Below are 15026 nucleotides of genomic sequence, written 5' to 3' on the forward strand. Positions count from 1 at the left end.
GTGTACATTATAATAAAATATGATTTACTCGCGCGCGGCGACGTAACAAAATGGGTGTCCTCCCTAGGCAAAATTGACGTTCTGGACGCGCTGGCACAGTCCGTTTTGTTATCCGGAGTCGCTCGGACGGCGTCGTCGACAATCGGGCTAGAGATACGTCAAAATTTAAACTTCACAAAACTTCAACCCGTGGTCGATCGCCTCGACAAGTTTACTCGAGTCTTCAATAGGTAACGGTGCAAGCGATGTGAAATATGGCGATCGGACGTGTCGACTCTCCGAATTGCGAAGTTTATGCGTGCGGGAGTGCGAATTGCGCAGAAGGCCACCCTAAGGCTCAAAAAGTCCTATAGGGATCCCTTTTGGGTTCCTCATGTTGGTTTCATCCTTTTAAGTGTTAGAAGTCGATACCACACACGCGAAACCACAAAAGAATACAGAAGCGGGTTGAATTTCTAGAACAAGGCGGGTCCCATTTCTAAGGTTCTAAGATAGTCGAAGGGAGATCCCTAAGGCTAGATCCTAAACCCTAAGAGGAAGACTAGACCTCGCTAAAAATGAGGTCAACAGCCCCAAGCATTTGCTGACCAATGCATCTTCTCTGCTAGATAAGTTGACTGAACAAGATGAGATAAAAACAAAAAAAAAAGTGGCCCATGCGATTAAACCTGAAATCAGTTCGGCCTTTGCTGAAGCGTTGAAATCATTTATTTTGGTAGAACAAACTGCACTGATATGCACAAGTACATCTGAATCATTGAAACGTTTTCAAATAGGTCTAATCATTTCCGAATCGTAATTCACCTGATATGCATCGGTGGATCAAATACTAAAGACTTTGGTGCTACAAAGAAGATTTTTGGAATGAAAATTCATCAAGATAGAGGCTCAACACGACTGTGTTTATCTCAACGAGGTTATGTTGAGAAAGAGATAAACAGATTTGAAATGAGCAAAGCAAAGTCTGTGAGCACTCCATTAGCAAATCATTGTAAACTTTCTTCAGAAGTGTCCTAAGAAAAATAGGGAAATCGAAGATATGGCAAAGGTTCCATATGTTAGTGCGGTTGGCTGCTTGATGTATGCAATGGTACGTACTCGCCCTGACTTGGCTCATGCTATTAGTCAAGTCTGCAAAGACATGTTTAAACGTGAAATGCGACATTTGGACGCATTCAAGTGAATTTTCAGGTATCTGAAGAGTATTGTAGGACATGAAATTATGTTGACAATCAGCAAATTGATCCTTCAGTTATAGAGTATATGGATTCAGGCTATACAATTGATTTGGATGACAAAATGTCTACAATTAAATATTTGTTTACTCTTAGTGGAGGATATATATGTTGGAAATCAACAGTTCAGTCTAGTGTGGCATTATCTACAACTGAAGGTAAGTATATGACATTAGTTGAAGCTGCTAAATAAGTCTTATGGCTTTCTGGGCTGATAAAAGAACTGAGTGTTAAGCAAAGCGGAGTTCAGTTGCATTGTGATAGTCAAAGCGCAATTTATCTGGCTAAGAACATGGTGTACCATTCGAGAACTAAGCATATTGATATCAGGTATCACAAGACCAGAGAATTGACTGCTTCTGGTGATATACAGTTGCAAAAAGTTCATATTAATGAGAATACAGCTGATATGTTGACCAAGTCAATTACTATCAACAACTTCTTGCATTTTTTGAACTAGTTGAATATTCACAGTTGCTAGACAAGTATGACAACCCAACTCACTTAGGTGTGTGAGAAACTCTCAGGTATCTTTCTCTTAAAGGGTTGGATATTCGTCAAGGTAGAGATTTGTTAGGTATGACTCATATACCAGATAAAGGACTGATGCTGGAGCGGAACAGAGCGAGCCAGCAGAGCGGAGCTTGCAAGCGGAGTGGGCGTAATTGTCGAAACTCATTAAATCTCTGTGTTTTCTTCTTGATTTGTGTCGATTCTTCCGTTTACTTTGCCCAAATTCCTCAAAAAATATACATTAATTAATATATTTTTATATGGGTATATATTAATTAGTCAAAATTCAAATTTAGATTTAAATTCTCTCCCATTAATCCTAATATTAATTGAATTATTAATTGAGTCGTTAAAGAATATTTTCAAAAACTTTACAAAAAAACCCCCACACTTCCTTTAACTATCCTTCCCAAAATCTATCTGCTTCCCTCTCTCCTCATTACCACGACTATAGATGTCTTTTATTGCTCTGCTCCTTTCCACCATCGGTGTGCCATTCCGTCTTCATCTAAAACCTGCAAACAACCTTTCAACCTCTCAAATCCACCTGTTTCAGTCTATCTCGAGCTCTCAATTCCAACCCTTATATAGAAAAAATATCTCAAATATTAAAAGTCGGCAGCTCTTCCTTTCACCTTTGTTAGTTGATCCAAGCAATCTGCCTTCCTATTCAAGCTCAACTTCGCACCTAACTCTCTATTCACAAGTCTCCTTACTGTGTTGCGCTCACTCTCATTACCTTCTCTCTCAGCTCCTGAGTTGAACAACATAATTTTAGCCCCTATTTGGTTGAACCCACAATAGCAATCTTCCTACCCAACTCTATTCACATCATTTGTTACATCCGGAGCCTAACCACACTCATTGCCTAGTATCTTATGTTCGAGTTTGTGCATGAAGAAAAATGAGGTAAAAAACTCACTAAACAACCAAATTAAAATACCCGTACATGGATTTCTTTGTGTTGCGGGAAAATTATGTTATATATACGCTTATGCTTTCTATTTGCGGGTGATAATCTTATGCACACTTTTTTAGCTCGATCATCAAAATATAACTACCTGTGCAAGCTTTTCTCAGCGTGACGAAAAAATCTATCATTATTCTATGTTTGATTTTTGCAGGTTCGAAGACCCCACGCATTTTTTTGCGTGGTGAGATATACAACTTTAGGTGGTGTCGCAAGCCGCCCATACACGCAATTCTTTGCATGGTGGACAAACCCGTTTTAGATAACATCTTCCCACCATGGGTGGGGATCCCATGTCGTCGATTGTTGTTGGATTTTGGACTGGGCGAAGTCACACAGAACATACTTTAAAAAACTTGCTAAATATAAAAATAACTAAATTGAAATGAAAAAAAATTACAAAAAAAAAAAAATTAGATACTCACAAAACAAAAAAACATATGAGAGCAATAGGAAACTTGATAGGGCATCATTGAGCCCGAATAGAAACATATTGAACTCGATACTCGTCAATGATTTTAAACATGATCCTTCAATAAATAGTTAGAAGTTATGCTATTGCCCTGAATAAACTGTGAAAAATTAAAAAATAAAATAAAAACTTCAACAAATGACTCAACTTAGAATGTTCATCAACTAGTAAAAATAAGTCCTTGCCAAAATAACATATTACAATCATTAAATCGCCACTAAATCCACAATACAAATACTAGCAGACAAAAGGCAAAGTTAAAAATTAAAATTCAGCTATTCGCACGTATTCCTATGATAATATACTTCTGCAAATAATAATGTAGTCCCTAAAAATCAATCCAAATTAACAAATTTTAAAACCCACACGTGCTCCAACGTTGTCCTAAATGACTAAATCTGCACATCTACAAATGTTGCGCAGGTTAAAAATTAAAACCAAACCATAATATTTATGCTCGGAAAACACACAAATGTTTAAATCTTACAAAAGTTATATTTTTAAAAGGAGATTTGAAATATCAAATTTGAGCGGGTCATTTGGTCTATAAGGCAGAAACAGTCACACTTTGGTCAGTCTAATAAACTTCCCCATAGGGACTAGAGTTGACAAATTGATCCCCAACATACCAGCTTGGTCCTCCTCACAAGAATTGGAGTGACAAGATTAGTATTTTAAATGATGTTTAAGTAATATCAAATCTTTGATGATGACTATGTTGAAAGGGAATTTCAACCGAAAGAGTCAACTTATAAAATTAAAATTTTAAATCATAAAATTAAGAAAGATATTTAAATGAAAACATATCACTCAATGGCCAAGACCAAAAAAATAGCTACCCACTGTAATTGTTTGTCAATGGTGACAAATTAAATATTGACTCAAGCTCGTAACAAGTCAATGTCATGTGAAATATACTAGTAAATTTACACTCTAAATAATTTTGTCAGTAAGGATGTGGCCTGAGTCATCTACATGCATGGTTTGATCAGTTGACATCATAAAATAAGCAGGTTAAGATCAGAATCATCTGACTAGATGGTTTGTCATCAAATGACATCATTATATTAAAGTCATGGCTATAGCTCGTATGCTCTCCAATAGTTCCCTCTTTAAGTTATAAATCATAGGGTATATTTGATAGAACATAAAACCCTCTCTAAGCTATGGTTGACTTAGATTAATCCCCTTAGACTAACATCCACCCCAAGTCTATGATGTTCTTTTGGACGAAGCAACCAATGTGTATTGATAAGGATCATTCTGTCAGCTTGGGTCGACTACCTCTTCTGACTAAGTAGTTTAATGACCATAACAACCCGAATGACAAAAACACGGGATCTTGATCGGGTGCGTCATCATTTTCTCCCCTAACCTAAAGCTAAGATTAATAATTTTATAATTTTAAAATCTAAATTTGTTGTTACTAAATACTAAGTCTGAATACTTAGTGTCTAATAACTAGCCTTAATCGAAAGTGCTCTTCAATTATCAAGAGGGGTAATTAATCATTGGATCTTGCGCCAATGAGAAACCTCAAACGCTGGATCTTAAAAATCCTCACAAAATGAGGGTGAAATCTCTAGGTAGTATCTTATTCACCATCTCACCTGGCCTCTAAAAATTTGACCGGAGACTTAACACCAAAACTCTCAGCGCTAAATGTTTGGGCATGAATTTATGGAGCCCACAATCTCAAAGTTACTGATTCTTCTAATAGAGTAGTTTTCTTCATATCAATATTCAATCACATAAGAACAAGGTGTTTCCCATAAACTAATATGGTCGTAGACCAACTTTGTCTTGCAAATTATATCACCCGATGTATATAGCTATTGCATAATAGTGATCATCTCTATGTACTTTTATTTATATGGTTGTCAATCCAGTTAAGATTCCTAACACCAATTAGACCCAAAAATTATTTGGATGAACTCGAACCCGAATTTTTTGAATCGAGTTGACATGTCAGGTCAAAAATTAATCACCACTACTTATTTCTCAATAAGTTGTCACAATTTATAGATAAAAGCATACCTGGAACTGATGCATAAAAGCCAATCTGGTAGCTTGTGTATATTCTGTGATGCCTCGACAAATACGCAGCTTGACCCATATACGCCAATATTAGTGCTGGATAAACTACTGTTGTGAAAGCAATCTATACTAAAAATATAATAAAATGTATGTATTATCGGTATATGACAATAAAGGCATAGAATATGTAGTTGAGGCGCATCAGAAAAGACCTGAATAGCAGCATAAGAGAAGTGGCCCAGATCTGCAAACATCGCCTCTGATCCTGAGAACGTCACATAAGAGCAAAAACTTCAATGAACTAAGCGCAAAAATAAACTTTATATTAAAAATTTCAATTTTTACATGCATGCCAATTTCCCCATGCATGAAAAGGTTATTCCTCTTTTTTAAAGTTAAAATGGTGGTATTTTTTATGTGACATGAAATATTTTGGTAGTATAGATGTAAAAAATAAAGTTTAGGTGTTAGATATGTGAATAGATAGAAATTGGGTGGTATGTATATATATGTTCCTTTTCAGTCAGAGCTGTGTGGAGTTTATTTTGACATTTCAACATATTTCAGAAACTTAGTCTGATGTTATTAATGAATGTAAAATAAGTCTTTAGACTAGTCGAGTTAAATTTCAGTTTGGATCGGTTTTCAAATATACCAATCAAGGCTGTAAAATCAAAAGAAGCGCCCTCATAAACGTCATTAAAGCATAAAAGTGCAATTTTTGAATTTTAAGAATGGCATTAATTTACCTGTAATACACAGTAAAATTCCACCTAAGGACATCCAACCACCCTTCTTAGTCTTTTTCAAAAATCTGAGCATATAATATGGAGAAAGTGCCTGGTACACATGTGGGTTCCAATGTACAATATTGTAAATGCCAAGGGCACTTATGCAAAGTAGCCAAACCAAAACAACTGGAGCGAACAGGAATCCAACCCGATGAGTGCCAAAGTGTTGCAGGGCGAATAAACAAATGATGATGAAGCAAGTGATTGGAACCACAGCATCTGCAAAGAAATGTCACGTTTTACAACAGGTGAAGAATAAGCGATCATCCATGAAATTAGCAAGTAACAAATTAGAAAAGCATTCAGAATAACAACATGATAACGACAATAATTCGCTTGAATTGTTTGTTGTTCCATAAAAAAAATCAAGGGGCATTTACAAACATGCCATACATATCCTATGTATTTATATTCCTCACATCGGAACTTTGCTTATTTACATGTATAAACATCCAAATTTTTCATATCCCCTAAAAAGTAACACTATTTTAAATTTTAAAAATTGAAATACATCTTTCCACGCATGTAGATAAGGTGGTATATAAGTAGAAATTGAAGTTTAGGTGCTAGATATATAAATACATAAGAATTGACAGGTGTGTATGTAAATCTTCCAAAAATAAATTATAAAGCTACAAATGTTGAAAAACTGACGAATTCAACCAACTCTTTGTATCGATCACGTTTTCACTTTTTCCTTATCAATTCTGTGGGATCTGAGAAGCTTTCATTTCTTAACTAATGCATGGCTTACAGCTATAGTTGAAATCCTTTCTTCGCGCAAGCAGCATAAATAGGTAGGCCATATATGTTGGGAATCAGAGGAAATCTATTCAATTACCAAGTGCAAAAAAAGGATAAAATAAGATCAACATGCCAAAAAAACCCAAGTGATGGCTTTGTTGTATTATCATCATTGTAAATTTCACTGTAATTTTATTGTTGAGTTTTTACAGCCCAAATTTCTCACGCCACAACATAAAAACACTTGAAAATAGTAACAAGCCAAAAGTACATTGAAATACCAAAAAATCAGTTGATTATAAAAACCGTAAAAGATTGCGTGTTTTCTTTTTATGGTGCAAAAGATTAAGTTCCACAACATAATAATATAATGGGATTATCAAGCATATAATGGTATATTATTGTAATCCACGCTCGATAGCTTAACAAGAAAACCTTCTCGAATAGTTGATTAAATATATGAGAAAGAAAAGCAAGCAAATACAACACAGTTGTGTCCTCTGCTAGCAAAGAATGTGTTTTTTTTAATGTTTAACTTAATAAACATTGACAATACTCATAATGGCATCAAACGAATTACTCTAAGATGTAAAATAAAAAAGAGAACAAGCAATTTTAATGGAACATCATATTCAGACTTTTTTTATCAAATCTTACCTGCTAACCACAAATACCCATTGTCTCCCCGCCTATTTCATCAACCAAAATTCAAAATTTCCAGAATATAAAGCAAAAATACATGTGAGCTTAAGCATGGTGTGGAAAAAACAGGAAAAAAATACATAAAACTAAATTCTTATGTATTTACACATCTAACTCCGAAACTTTATTTCATACATTTATACCACCCAAATCTTTCATATCACATAAAAAATACCACTATTTTCACCCTTAAAAGGTAAAATTCACCTTTTTCATGCATAGGTAATACGGTATGTAAGTAAAAATTGAATTTAAGGTGTTAGATATGGGATTGAGTGGTATGTATGTAAATGCCCCACAAATAAAGGTAAGCTTACAAATCAATCAATAAAACAGGAGCTGATACAAAAGTTTAAGAGGCTTACATTCATGGTGGCCTTTAGACATGGATAACTCAAGCCCTGAAACTGCTGAGAAAACTAGAGAATGAATGCAAACAAACAACAGGAGATCTGTTAGCCATAACAGGACATGAGTTAAAAAAAAAAATCTGAGGCAGTACTAGATTAAGCTTAGGGTGGGCAACCCACCTTAGAATTTGAAATTTCTTCATAAATGATGGGAAATTTTCAAAATAAAATTTAGGCTATATAGTAATTTTGCCCTCTCAATTAGAGGTGTAAGTGAGCCAAGCCGACTCATGAGCCAGCTCGGATGCAGCTCGATGAGTGGCTCGTGAACAGAGCTCGATGAACTAACAAACCAAGCTCAAGCCAGTGCCGACTCAACTTGTTAACTCACGAGTAGGCTTGTCTAAAAAATAATTAATAAAAAATATAATCAAAATATATTAATATTAAAAAAATTTCTTTAAATTATTAAAAAATTTTAAAAAATTATATTTTGCATTTTATATCAAGTAATTTCTTATTAATTATCTCCTAAATATTCATTCTATTTTTCATTTAATTATAACATTAGCTTAAATTAATACTTTGTTTCTCTCTTTCATGCTAACAAGCCAGCTCATTACTCATAGAATTAAGCTTGAGCTCGAGCTCAGACTCAAATCGAGGGTGGCTCGAGCTTGACTCAACTCATTTACACCCCTATTCCTAATAGATTGTTGGGGCATTTACTTGCATACCACCTAACTCTTATGTGTTTACATATTTAACACGAAAACTCTATTTCACATTTATACACACAAAATCTTTTAGATCACATTTAAAATACTATCATTTTGTTGCGTCGAGATATACACCACTAGTTGATGTGGTATATATATATAAATCAAACAGGAGAACGATCAACGAAGTGAAAAACATGAAGCGAAAAATAGAACGAGAAAAATCACACCAAAAAAGAACAATACAGCGGAACACACAGATTTACGTGCTTCGGCAAATTGTCTACGTTCACAAAGTTGCATAGGATTTTACTACTTGAGGAATTTACACCAGTTGATCACCTCTACTTACAAGAGAAATCTCTCACTTCGTTGCTCTCTCTCTTACTCTCTCTCTGTTCTTCTCTCTCTACACCGAGATACACTGAAGAAATTCTACACCGAGATACACCGAAGAAGACAAACTTAAAACAGAAATAAAATCAATTTATCTTCTGCCACAAGCCACCAAGAAGAAACCGAGAGAGAACAATTTCCTTCTTCTTCCTTCTGCCGCAAGGAACTACCGCTTGCATTTCTCTTCCTCTGCCCCGAGGAAACCGAAGAAGAACTCAAACCGTGACTTCTAAACCCAAGGAAAGACATCTGAAGCTTTTATCACGAACAGGAAGGAATGAAGGGATGCTTCGCTTCGCAACAGAGGAAGACGGGAGTGGTTGACTCCTATGATTTGTGAATTGATGTGAGGCGGGAAAGGTCGCGACTGTTTCGCGATCGAAGCGGAAGCGCAGAGCGGGATATTGCGATGTTTCGTGATCGTGTGAGCGGAAGCGGGGGTCGGACCGTGCTCCACTTCTAACAAATCTCCAACTTGGAGACCGGTACACAAACTACAACATCTCCTTCCTCAAATTGATTTCCTCCACCATGAATCCTTTACTGTGAATCTTCCACCTCTGCAACTCAAAGTCTCTGTCTTCACTCCAGAATACCAACTGAAGCTATGCACAACTTCAGTTTCTCAAGAGTAACACCCCCAGTCAATATATCAGCAAACTCCACATAGCTTTGCACCTCTAAGCTACTTCCTGGGTCACTCTTGTCTCTTCCTACAACTCTCACTACATGGGCAAAATCCTGCCTCTGCTGAAAGTTTTTTTCAACAAGTCCAACCTTGTACCTCTTACTGACATCACGATCACACTTCACCTGGTACACTCATTTGTTGTGCAATGTCTTCTTCTCTGGTGGAAGTTCTGTCAGCTCTCACTTACTCGAACTTTCATCTTGCAAGATTTATTCATAGTTCTGTGGTTCTTCAACATTTGTCTATAGAACAATAGGAATGTGTGCTCCGGACCCCCTTTCCTCTTCACTTTCATCACTGCCCTGCACTGTGGCCTCTGGTAGATTTTCTACTACATTCAAAGCCCTTGAATTCAACATCAATTCTTCAACAAAACTATGAACTGCCAAAAATAGTGTATTATGTGATTCTTCAGATACCAAATTTGCGCTATCAATCTCCATCTTCTTAGGATTTCTGCAGTTCTTTTTTATGTGGCCAGCATTGTCATAATTCTAACAGGTTGTCTGCTGACTAAACTTTGATTTTGATCTCTTTATACTTGAGTTCATGTTATGTCATCTCCCTATGAAATCAACATTCAGTGTCGAACTCGAACCTGAGACCTCGCTAGAATCTTTCCTGTGAACTTCCTCAACCAAAATCAAATCAAAAATATCATCGTATTTTAGTTTAGATTTACCTACAGAACTGCTAACCACTATTCTCATGGCTTCTCAACCATCTGACAATGAAGTCAACAAGATCAATATCTCATTATCAAAATCAATTTCAATAAACGACAATTGATTGGTGATAGTATTAAAATCATTCAGGTGTTGAGCAACAGAAACACGTTCCGCCATCTTCAAATTTAATAACTTCTTCATCAATTGCACCTTGCTATTTCCCGATGACTTTTCATACATACCTGAAAATACTGTCATGAGATTTGTAGTCATTCTTTCCTTGACAACGATGTGTGGAACGAACCTCGATATAGTCAATCGAATAACCCCCAGAACTTATCGATCCAAGAAATTCCATTCAGCCCCATCCATCCTTTCAAGTCTTTTCCCCAATAACGGAAGCAAGAAGATATTTTTTTCCCATAAATGTAATCTTCTATCTGCATTCTGCAATAACCAAAATATGTGTCATCAAATTTCTCGATCCCTGAAAGTTTCATTTCATCTGCAACCATCATTCTTCCTCAGATTTGAACAAGGCTCTGATATCAGTTATTGCGTCGAGATACACACCACCCGTTGATGTGGTATATATATAAATCAAACAAAAAAACGATCGACGAAGCGAAAAATAGAACGAAAAAAATCACACCAGAAAAGAACACACAGATTTACGTGATTCGACAAATTGCCTACGTCCACGGGGTTGCATAAGATTTTACTACCTGAGGAATTTACACCAGTAGATCACCTCGACTTACAAGAGGAATCTCTAACTTCGTTGTTCTTTCTTTTCTTCTCTCTTTATTCTTCTTTCTCTGCACCGAGATACACCGAAGAAACTTTACACTGAGATACACTGAAAAAGGCAAACTTACAAAAGAAATAAACTAAATCTATCTTCTGTCACAAGCCACCAAAAAGAAGCCTAAGGATAACAATTTTCTTCTTCTCTTTCTTCTTCCTTCCGCCGCAACGAACTCCCGCTTGCACTTCTCTTCCTCTGCCCCGAGGAAACCAAAGAAGAACAAAGAAGAACTCAAACCGTGACTAAACCGTGACTTCTAAACCCAAGGAGAGTCATTCGAAGCTTTTATCGCGAACAGGAACGAACGAAGGGATGTTTAGCTTCGCACAGAGGAAGGCGGGAGCGGTTGGCGCCTACGATTGGCGAATCGACGTCAGGCGAGAATGGTCGCGACTGTTTCGCGATCGGAGTGGGAGATCCCGATGTTTCGTGATCGGGTGAGCAGAAGCTGGGGTCGGACCGGGCTCCACTTCTAACAAATTAACTTTAAAAAAATAAAATACACATTTTCATGCATAAGTAAGGTGGCATATATATGTAAAAGCTGAAGTTCAGGTGTTAGATATGTACATACATGGGTATTGAATGACATGTGTTTAAATCTTCCTATATTTTATTACCCAATACCAACAAAAATTGTTAGCATTTGATAATTTTGCCTGCCCTTAAAATTGAAGCTTATTATGCCCCTAAAACGAATATACCTGATATAGCTGGAGTAAGAACACCATCCCCAATCACCATGCATGTACCAAGCATGACAACTACAAGGAGCGCTGTGTGTAAATTCTTGCGCTTTTCGAGCCAAATCTTCACCCAGGATCCATTGTTTTTCTCTGGAGGTACTTCCAGTTTATAGGTAGAAACTTCTTCATCTGCAACTTGTCTGTTGGGAAGAAGGCATACATTGGCATGCCTGCATATTGAAGAGTAAAGAGCAAATGTGCCGCCTGCATAACATCACAAAAACCAGCTAGTATTAAGGGGCTATTTAGCTACAAGTAGAGTTTAGTAAATCATGCAAATCGTAATAGGATTGATTCTGCATTTTGTTTGGTAAGACAAGTATGAAATCTTGCTAATGATGATAAACTATTTAGATGTTTTTCTCAAGATTTATGCTTGGCCATAAGAAAAATCATTAAATCCAATAAATTATGTGGGTGTGAAGAATTAACAAATACCGGATTTAATCAACAACTGGGTTGAAAGTTCAAACTGAATTTGACAGAATGGTGAGATTTAAAATTCTAACAGGATTTAAGCTGACTCTTGCTTGAATCTTAAAGCGTTCAAAGAAGAAGCACCTTCGCCATTGTCATCAGCTCTAAGGACGATGAAGACATACTTGACGAGAGGAACGAGTGTAAGAGTCCAAAATACAAACGAAAGAACTCCAAAAATCTCTTCATTAGTCTCTGAATGCGTGATGTCCTCGGCAAATGTGCTCTTGAAAACATACAAAGGCGAAATGCTCAAATCTCCATAAACTATCCCCAAGCTCTGATACGCTAAAATCAACGTAGATTTCCACGAATGTTTCTACAGGCTCCACAAACCCCAATTAACTCAATCAACAAATCCAACTCAATCAACAAATCCACCAAAAAAAAAACACTGAATTACTAAACCAAATGCGCATAATCCAAGCAAAACCCTTAAATTACTCACAAACCTTTCGAGTTTTAAAGCTCTTTCCAAGCTCAAGATCCATCATCAGCAGAAGCCTAAGCCTGCAGACTTCGAGTTTTGCTGTCCAACGCCTCCATTGAAGATCTGCAACACTTCAAAAACTCCGGAGGAAATCTGCATTTCACTTTCTCTCAACTAAGAAGATTCCACAAGTATCCCTTGCAACTACCTTTTTACTACTGTACCATCAAAATAAACATTTGTTTGCATTTACACACGAGCCAACCAATTCTTATCTATTTACAAATCTTATAACCAAACTCTAATTTTTACATTTTTACGGCACTAAAAATCTAACCTTTTTTTTACTTTAAAAATACTGAAATACACATTTTCATGTGTAAGTAAGTTGGTATTGAAGTTGAAATACATAAGAAGTGAATGGTACATGTGTAAGGGTCTCTTTAGGGCAACTGTAGCTTATTGAATAATCTGCTAATAAGCTAAGGTCGGTGGCTATTACAAATTTTTATTTTTTTTTGAAAAGTCAGATTGTTGTCAATAAGCTGTCACCGCGGTGTGAAAACGCTGTTTTCTGCGTTTTGAAAACGTATAAGCTGCCAAAAACGCAATTTACCCAAACAAGTCATGTGTGTTTTCAAAACACGCACCAAATAAGCTGTCCCAAACGGGTCGTAAATCTTCTTAAATAAAATTAATTAGAATTATTCATCTTAAACTCTCTTAACTGCATCAAATCACAACTAAAAATTATATAATGATACTCAAAATTATTTTTTTATATAGAATTTAAGCACCCAAGAAATTCATTTAAGAAAGTTGTGATTTAAACTATGTATAAAACCTTTTATGCAAATTAGAGTTTTCATGGGGGCTTTGGTGCATAAATGATTTTACTATTTTAGGTGAAGGAGGTGGTTAGGAAGTCTAAATCAAGAGGTTATTTTAACGTTGAGGTGGAGGGAAAAGAAAATAAAAAAAGGAAAGTTTACGTACAAGCCATACAATTTTTTTATATTTAAGTTTCTCACACCCCAAATTTTGATATTTATATTTATAACATCTTGGTTTGGTAAACTTATGCCTAAAAGCATGTATTTCACATCTAAAATGATATTGATAGTAATACTATTTATATGATGTTTGATGCGTGCCGGAAAATTCACGACGGTAGAGTAATGGATTATCGTCGTAGCGTTGCACGAAAATTCAGTACACACAAATAACAGAAGAGAAATAAACAGGAGGAGGCGCCTCGACTTTTTACTTGAAAAACCCTTGAAAGAGGGAAAAACCACGGGGTCTAGCCCAGTTGAAATAATACAACACTATGAATGATGATATGAATGATGAGTGCGCAGGTATATTCTTCCCTTAAATTAGAGAATATGAAATTACAAAGTTGTATAATTATGATATGGTTGTAGTTCTCGGTGACAGCAGATTGCAAGGGTCATTGTTGATTTTTGTGGAGGTAGTAGTCCATCGTAATGTTGTAGATGGCTGCTCCAGAAGTGTTGATTAGCAAAAGAAACTGTAGTAAGTAATTACAAGAGTTGTGGACCACATAGGCCGTAGTGGTGAGTATGAATGACGTTCGTAGACCGCCGGGCCCGGAGTCGGGAGTTACTCGAGCTCTGGATGACTTTTCATCAATAATTGAATGTTTCCTGCTTAAAATATCGTTCTGAAATTCGTGCTACCACAACAACAAGAACAAAACCTTAATCCCACTACGTAGGTCGGCTACATGAATCCTTTTTCTCCATTGTGTCCTATTTAGTGTCATATTTTCATTAAGCTTTAGTAAATTAAGATTATTTTTAATACAATAAGCCCAAGTCTTGCTAGGTCTACTTCTGTCTTTCTTAACACAAGTCAAATCTAAGACAACTACTCTCATAATTGGATCATCAAATGGTCGGCGTTTAATGTGACCAAACCATCTAAGACGACTCTCTAATTTATTACGTCTCAAGATTCGTTTTGAATGATGAAAATTTATTGCTCATGTATCAATGTTAACGCAGGTAAATATGAATGTTTTGTGGTATATAATTTTAGTCTCAGTGTCTGCTTCACTGATACGTCTAATCCATTTTATCAACATTAACACCAGCACACACTATTACTTACAAAGCAAAATATCATCACAAATAAAATTATTGCCCTCCATAAAAATTTAGATGATAAGCATTCTCTATTGACATGAATGTTTCAGCATGCAATCCAGCTCATTAGTTAAATGTTATTAAGCATCAAAACCAAAATATATAT

At 36.0% G+C, this 15026-nt stretch overlaps 1 protein-coding gene across 4 annotated transcripts in view; it reads right to left on the reverse strand.

Annotated features, from left to right (window-relative positions):
• LOC110033920 (putative potassium transporter 8) overlaps positions 1–12971 on the reverse strand; it is a 24936-nt gene extending 11965 nt beyond the window's left edge. Inside the window, exons 1-8 of one of the 4 annotated variants that reach the window (XM_020738093.1) lie at positions 12772–12971; positions 12404–12638; positions 11801–12046; positions 7830–7916; positions 6167–6237; positions 5977–6067; positions 5440–5492; positions 5228–5351 (exon numbers count right to left, since the gene is read on the reverse strand). In XM_020738093.1, coding sequence (XP_020593752.1) covers positions 5228–5351; positions 5440–5492; positions 5977–6067; positions 6167–6237; positions 7830–7916; positions 11801–12046; positions 12404–12638; positions 12772–12813 — 949 coding nt within the window. In that variant the 5' untranslated portion in view covers positions 12814–12971. Of the gene's footprint in view, positions 1–5227; positions 5352–5439; positions 5493–5976; positions 6238–7829; positions 7917–11800; positions 12047–12403; positions 12639–12771 lie in introns of all 4 variants that reach the window. The other 3 variants (XM_020738090.1, XM_020738091.1, XM_020738092.1) reach the window with 3 other exon arrangements.
• Positions 12972–15026: the final 2055 nt, after the last annotated feature.

Source organism: Phalaenopsis equestris, unplaced genomic scaffold (assembly GCF_001263595.1).
Source record: "Phalaenopsis equestris unplaced genomic scaffold, ASM126359v1 Scaffold001309, whole genome shotgun sequence".
Classification (NCBI taxonomy): Eukaryota; Viridiplantae; Streptophyta; class Magnoliopsida; order Asparagales; family Orchidaceae; genus Phalaenopsis; species Phalaenopsis equestris.